Below are 8,212 nucleotides of genomic sequence, written 5' to 3'. Positions count from 1 at the left end.
CATATATTTGACAAATATACACATATATATTTATATATGTGTGTGTGTGTGTGTATCTATATCTATACGTATATATATCCCTTTCTATGTTCATCTCTATATCTATTACTATATATTTCTATATATATATATATATACATAAATCCATATTATATATATGTATATATATATATACATAAATCCATATATATATATATATTTATATATATGTATTTATCCGTATATGTATATATATTATGTATGTATGCATGTATATATATATGTATATATATACAACATATATATATATATATATGTGTGTGTGTGTGTATGTATATATAAATTGAATGTATATATATATATATATAAATATGTGTATATATGTATATGTATATATATACAAGTATATAAATTTATATATATATAATATATAATATACACACACATACATATGTATATATATATATATGTGTGTGTGTGTGTATATGTATCTATATATTTGTATCTATATATGTATATCTGTATATTCGTGTCCGTAAATTTGTTCTAACTTTCCTTTTAATATGCGGATTTGCTTGAACGTGTTTAGGTCTGTGTACGTCTAAATGTATCGGACACACACAGTCACTTGTACTTGTATATTGTGTTACCTGTATACAGTTTTATGTAAATATTGGGTTTTATAAGCGACTATAGTCCAATTTGACATCCTTACTCATTTGTAAGGTAGAAATGAGACACATGCATACCTGCAAGTATGTTACTGCTGTAAGAATACACGTGTATGTATGCACACACAAATGTACTCAACAAGATATATTAATAAATATACATAAATACTGGATCTCTGCCCACAAATAGTTCTTAAACGATTATATGAATGCCGACATTTATGATGAGAGTTTTCAGCTCTCGTATAATATTATTTATATTGTTTGTTCTCTGAAAATGGCTAGTGGATCTCATTTTTTTACATTACAACTGAAAACAACTAGAATGCTACATATTCGCTGCTTGAGTAAACTACGACATCATGTATTAATTAACAATAAATAAATTGCATGCACGTATGTCATAGTTTTACTATTTTGTTTCGGTCTTGATATGTTGTGTTCATTGGGTTCTGCAACAGACAGTTGGATCAAATAGTGATTCGCACATCATCCCAGCATCACCGATGCCTGCAGTCTGCGACTAAGTTAGTATACAATACCTTCATCAATCATGTCTACTGACCACACCATGGAGCCTCGCAGGCAATTGTCCATAGCAAACGCTTTCTTCAAGCTGAAGGTATCTGCACTGTCGTATGCAATCCATTCTCTATCCTTAACGAGGATCATAGAACCAGTATCTGCGTCAAATGTCACACTATCGTATGACTTACTCTGGATGATGGCCTCGATCTCGAAGTGACCCTGGAAACCAGCCACTCTAGTGCATTCGCCGGGTGCACCGGCAGATTCAAACTCACATCCGACCTCGATACAGGAGTTGTTCAAAAGGGTGTATGTTCTCCCGTATGCGGCAAGACCTAGAACTAACTTATGTGGGGCTACTCCGTTTTTCCAAAACATTTTAAAGTTTTCTTCGATCTCGGCCATGTTGGTGTGAGGTATAATTTTAGCTCCCATTGTAGGGATTACACCATCCCAAACACCGTGTAGGTCGTAGCTCATCACATTAAAGAAATCAAGTTGGTATTGCAGAGCGTTGATATCGAAGTGACGCAAATACCAGTTTGACAGTGGCACAGCCATTGTGATAGAGAATTCTTTACCGCTGGCAACAAACGCACTGCGCATTTCTGTAATCAATGCGACGTAGTTTGCGTAATCACCCTCGTTACCTCCACGATCGGGTGCCCCGGGGTATTCCCAATCCAAATCGATACCATCGAAATTGTATCTCTCCAAGAAATCAACAGCAGATTGAATAAATACAGCACGCGACGCCGTGTTGTTAGTCATATCCGTAAACCGATGCTGGGTTGGCTTATCGTTAAAAGCCCAACCACCAACGGCTATCAGACACCTAAGTGCTGGTGAAGTTACCTTGAGATCAGTAAACTCTTTGAAAAGCGGCTCATCAGTAGGCGCAGCTGCTTCGATTTTAAAATCGATACTGACGTGCGCAAAAGAAAATACCAAGTGGGTGTAATCACCGGCGATAGATGCCAGACTTACAGGGGGTTTGGGGCGGCACTCTCGCGCTGTAGCCCACGACGCGTAGTATCCCAGACGGACCTGTGGTGCGGTACCATCACATGCAGGTGGGCTGGGACGATACTGGCAATCAGAAATACAATCAACATTGCAATAATCCTCGGTCCATCCACAGAAACCCCATTGACTGCAACATGCGTTTAGGGGGCAGACGACTGTGGTATTACACTCGGCATCTTTGTTATCTTCTTTAAGAAAGTCACATACGATACCATCGAAACACTTCAGCTCTGGGTCTATACAATCTGCATGAATCCCATTTCTGCAGGGAAGCGAACACTGACCAGCAGTTGTGCTATTTGTGCCACAATATGACCCAGTTGGCACACGGTCCACATCATCAATACCTGATCCGCATTCTACAGATCGAAAACAGAATTCCCCTGCTGGACATTCGCTGTCAATACCACCCGGACAACTAATCTCACACTTCGTGGAGTCTGCGTAGGTACTGCCGCATTGATTGCCTGTGCTTTGTACAGTTGACCCTAAAACGGACATGGTGGCGAGGACTAGTTTGATAGATAGGCTATTCATTTCGGTGAAGGCCAGTGGCTATCGGGAAAAACACACTATTGTACAAAGTTCGTTTAGTGTGGTTTGTTTGGTAGCCGGCCGGGCCCAATTTATACCAATACTCTGAGTCTGGAGTTTGGAGTCTCAGTCTGGACTCTGGACTCGTGTCTACTGTCTCACTCCTGGCTGAGACAAATGATATTCGCCAAAGCGTTTTTTTTTACGAACAATTGATTTGTATTTTTTTTCTCAACAAAAACACATGGTTTAGCTATAACCGCTGCATCTAGCGTCCCCGCCAGTTTTTCACTACGTAGGCGTTATTCCACCTAAAGACTACCAACAAAGCATAATCGAAGCGAAAGACATATCTAAGATATTCCAGCGAAAGATGAACATCGGTAGTTGTGTTGATTGGCGTGTACGCCTTATGCGGTAGAAGGTGTAAGTTCGATTCTGATCATGTTTTGATGAACTTCTTTTTCTACTTGGAGCTTCGACCACCTCACTGGCCTATAAATTTTGGCGCGACTTAAAACTATAGTGTGTGTCGCATTGTTTTGAAAAAAACCAGCTACAACAGTCATCTACGGGTATTTTTTGTTTTTGGGTGAGAACGCAATATTGTGTTTCTGCTCGTGTCTCGCGCACAAATGTCTCTATCTCGGCCGCTACTGAACCGATTAGGCCCAGATTAAAGGTCAAGCGCACCAATAGCGCCGCCTGTGCAAAAAACCTGCCGGGGCGATTTGTGCACAAAAGAACCGCAGTTTTAGCTAAATCCGGTGTTTTAAATATTAAAAACAAATACTGTAGATTGTAGAAAATATAATATTTTGTTTACTTTATCAAAAAAAACCCAAACTGTATATTACAGAAGGCCATGTCAGAAGGCTATAAAAAAAATGTTTAAAAAAAATCTGAAAATATATTATGAAAGAATTTTTTGTTTTTTCACAAAAACCACTCATGGCCGTCTCTGCAACTTGGAAAGTTGGAAGTGCATCTGTGCTGGAACTCTGCTGGATAAAGTCTTAAAAAAAATGGGTTGCGGTCAAAGCAATTCGTGGCATTAATTCAATTTTCCCGGTCCAGTCCTATCACTTGTGAGTCCTGACAGAGAGAATTGCCTTTGCATATTTATAAATATTAGAACAAAAAACCCAATAGCCGACAACCAGAGAGCTGTGATTTTTCAATTGCTTTTTTTTTTACAAAATGAAAACAAACCAATAGTTCATAATTATGAAAAGGTTTTATTTTTTATTTTTGTTTTTTGTAAAACAATGTCTGTAAACATATGTATTTATTTAGTACATAATTACATACCCTTTCGTATGTGATACAGTCAAACCTCTTTATATGACCACCTCTTTAAGGTGACCACCTCTTTATATGACCAATTTTTCGTTGGGCCAACCCCCATATATGTGTCAGGTCTATTGTGGCCGGTCCTGACAGCCTGCCCTTGGAGGTCCGATTATTGTCAGCACTGAGCACTGATTGAGTTAGAATTTTAAATTTGTGATGTTCATTGTGCTCCGCCCACGGGGTCAGGGACTCAGGGGTACAGTCTCTCACTTTCGTATATTTGTTATGTAGTGTATTTACATGTGTATATATTTCACCTTTCACCTTAGCTTTTCAGTAGCACGTTCATCCTAAAACATACTGATGGGAGACACTTCTAGTGGTGAACAATGTTGTGCGAAAGAATGCACTATATCGTACCCAGTGGGTGGTGCACACAAGTGTGCTGCTTGCAATCGAAGTATGCATGCCTTTTGTGGCGTGCATCTCGGTGGGTTTTTTTTTCAAATTCAATCGGTTACTGCCTTTCTACTGATAAATGCCAGCCACCGGAGGACAAGTCAGATCAGATAACTACTGAATCAGATACCATGCAGGAAGACGACGTGGCACAAGTTACGCCTAAGCAGTATGCATTGTCTAATGTGAATGGATCATCTAGTATAATGATGAATAAGCTCACTGAAAGGAAGAAGACATACCCCCAGACAGTATTATCTAAAGTAAAGGACAGAACATTTACGAGGGTCAATCTGACAGATAAAGACAAAAGAATTATCGTGCGCGCAATCAAGAAAGTGGGATACAGCTTGGAGAAGTCCTGGAAAGAGAACTATCGTAAGGATTTAGTCAAAGAAGCCGTGCGAGCTGCGCGTGAATCATTCGGTGTGAGTATGAAAACAAAACGAAGGTTGTGTAAATAAACAGAAGTTTTCCACAAGAGTAGAAATATTGAAATATAGCATTTTTGAGTGATAATGCGCCGGAATAGCTCCTGGTCTGTTTATAGGTCAGACCCCGAACCTGACAGTAGAACCTGACCCAAACTTGACCACCTCTTTATATGACCAATTTTTGACCAAAAACTGGCATTGGTCATACAAAGAGATTTGACTGTACTGTAAATATGAAATATATAGGTGCATTTGACAGGTCACTCAGATGACAGTCGTGCTCAGGTGAAAGACCGCGGATATAAATTTAGGTGCAAATTTATAACAACAATTTATTATTATTAATAACTAATATTGATAAACTGTCCTGTGCGTGACCAGTGATGCGGCATCATTTATAAATACTGATTACATAGCATACAAACTTTTTAGTGTTTTTAAAAAAAACGCAAAGTCGAAATATTTTTTAACATTTATTTTATATTTATAAGATTATGTAAAGTAAATCTATTGCATTTACACTTGTTGTCCAATCACAATAATATTATTTTAGTTCAAGATCCAAGAGGGTTTACTATAATTCTGTTTTGTTATCAATTGTAAAATTTGGATTTTGTTTAGTATGTATAGAAATTATCTGAAATTGTCAAACACTATCTTGATTTTTATTAGACGTATAAACCGATAACCGAAACGAGTTTCTATTTTTTAATAAATTTTCTTTCTGCTGGGGCATGTATTCTTTTATTGTCTATTATTTATGTATTGTTGCTCTTTTAAATAACAAAATAAAAACAATACGAAAAAAAAATTCAAAAAGTATTGTGTCACACCAATTTGATAAATTTAATTTTGCAAAGGCTTTTAGGGATTTTATGTTTTCTAAAAACTAGATTTTTTTAGCCAAAGACGTGACTCCGAAACACTTCGTTTGACTACGTAGACTGATCACTGTGATCAGTGATAAGTGATAACTGAATGAAACTCTGAAGTCTGAACTCTGACGTCTGTACTCTAAATTCCAAAATATAGAAATTCATCCTATATCCAGTAACATTTAAACAAAAAGCAAACAACAATAAAACATTCTGCGTGTCTATTAGTCAACTAGATTTTAAATTTATATCAGGTGCGGAACTTTTCGAAAATCGGTTTTCTAAAACCAACTGACATATATTTGACATCAAAATTCAACAATCGGCGGCGTCACGTATAAACTCTTTTTTTTTATATAGTCCTAAGGACTTTAGTCTGTTGTGGTATATTTATTTTTAATCTCACATGATTTTTCTTTTTAAATATTTAGATCAAAAATAAAGCCTGGACGGTGAAAAAGTCGGCCTGTTATGAAACATTGAAAATATGTATTATATATTTTAATATTTTTTTTAAATATACAATTAAGAAAAGCATTGAACTTTAATACATAAAATAAATACAACAGCGTTTGTAGCCTTCTTCTAAATACATAAATCAAGATAATTGCCTGTTCCATTTAAGAGGCTGACTATGACAAGAGAAGGCTATGCTATAAAAATTAAAATATATTGAGACAATACATAATACATAGGTTTATATCATAGCCTTCTAAAAAACAATTATAAAAAAAGTATTTGAGGGCGTTCTTTTTTTTACACAACAAAACATAACATAAATGCCAAAGAAGACTTGAAATGATCGCGTGTGAGGGTATTTGTCGTCTAGAGAAGAAGAATAGAAATAGAACTTAAAACATAGGGGATCGAACTAAATATCGCCCTTACGGCTTACAGTCGTTTCAATATATTTACCGGTGATACTAACTAGTATAGTTCGGTACATATGACATTATAAATAAATAAATAAATATTTATGTTTTTAATAAAACAAAACAAATCAAACAAATCAAAAAATAAAACAAAATAAAATAAATGGGATGTTGCGGTTCTAAAAAAAGGGTAGTCGTTATGGAAACCGACCGAACAGATGACGATACGACACCTCTGTGATTTTATGGATGCCCTTCTAAATAATAAACTCGTTGCGCAATCATGCCAACAAGTTAAAAACTGGTATATATTCGGGGAATAATATTTTGCATACGTAAATACGTAGTGAGTGTTACATGTATAATGTACAAAGTACTTTTCAGGTACCTATGTACAAAGTACTTTTCAGGTACCAATGTACAAAGTACTTTTCAGGTACCAATGTACAAAGTACTTTTCAGGTACCAATGTACAAGATACTTTTAAATATCAAGTGTGCACGTCGATGCACTGGTTTTTATTACGTACTCTCGTAAATTCATGGCATGTGTGCCTTTCAATGTATAACTATCGATATATTTCTGTAGTAGATGCAGTTTTCATTATGTGTGCATTTGCTGAGTACTTCAGTTCTTTGGAAGTCTGTCGGAATTTTCAGTGTACAGATGAGAAATGGTAGGGCTATAGTATGTATGTACATATAAATGTATATATATATATTTATATATAAATATATATATATATATACTCATATATATATATATATTAACTATATAATTATAAATATATTTATATATCTAACATATTGTATATATATACAATATATGTAGATATATATATATATATATATATAAATATATTTACAATTACATATATATATATATACATATATGTATATAATTATAAATATATCCCTATGCATATATATATATATATATATCTATATATATATATATATTTGGATATATACATATATGTATATATTTATCTATATTTATATATATATATATATATATATATATACATATATATATTATTTGTGTGTATATATAAAAGTACATACTTATATTATATATATATCTATATATTCATATCTGTATCTATCTATATCTGTTTTCCTATATATATATATATATGTGTGTGTGTGTATATGCAAGTGTATGTGCATATATATATATATATATATATATTATCATAAATTTATATATATATATATATATATATTATTTATATATATATATATTATTTTATATTTATATTTATATTTATATATATATAGATATTATTCTACATATATAAGTATATATATATATATTTATGTATGTATATATATATGTATGTATATATATATATGTATGGATATATGTATATAGATTTAAATGTGTGTATGTGTATATAGATTTAGATCTATATGTATGTATAAAAATAATGTACATATTAATATTTTATATATATATTGATGAAATGTATAACATATATATATATATGTATATATACATATATCTATATATTGTATATATATATATATATATATATCTAC

The 8,212-nt window shown here is 33.6% G+C and overlaps 2 protein-coding genes across 2 annotated transcripts; one reads left to right on the top strand and one right to left on the bottom strand.

Moving 5' to 3' along the window:
* Positions 1-1,178: 1,178 nt before the first annotated feature.
* SARC_03587 (hypothetical protein) lies at positions 1,179-2,705 on the bottom strand (the record flags this gene model as incomplete). The annotated part of the gene is made up of 1 exon (XM_014302625.1): positions 1,179-2,705. One exon carries the CDS (start codon positions 2,703-2,705, stop codon positions 1,179-1,181), a length of 1,527 nt encoding a protein of 508 aa, XP_014158100.1.
* Positions 2,706-4,621: 1,916 nt separating this feature from the next.
* Positions 4,622-4,954, top strand: SARC_03586 (hypothetical protein; the record flags this gene model as incomplete). Its single annotated transcript, XM_014302624.1, has 1 exon — positions 4,622-4,954. The coding sequence occupies one exon, from the start codon at positions 4,622-4,624 to the stop codon at positions 4,952-4,954; it is 333 nt and encodes a 110-aa protein (XP_014158099.1).
* Between the last annotated feature and the right edge of the window lie 3,258 nt (positions 4,955-8,212).

The sequence above is a fragment of the Sphaeroforma arctica genome (genome assembly GCF_001186125.1).
Source record: "Sphaeroforma arctica JP610 unplaced genomic scaffold supercont1.185, whole genome shotgun sequence".
Classification (NCBI taxonomy): domain Eukaryota; class Ichthyosporea; order Ichthyophonida; genus Sphaeroforma; species Sphaeroforma arctica.
Note: the sequence above shows the minus strand (reverse complement) of the source record. Positions and strands in the feature narration are given on the sequence as shown.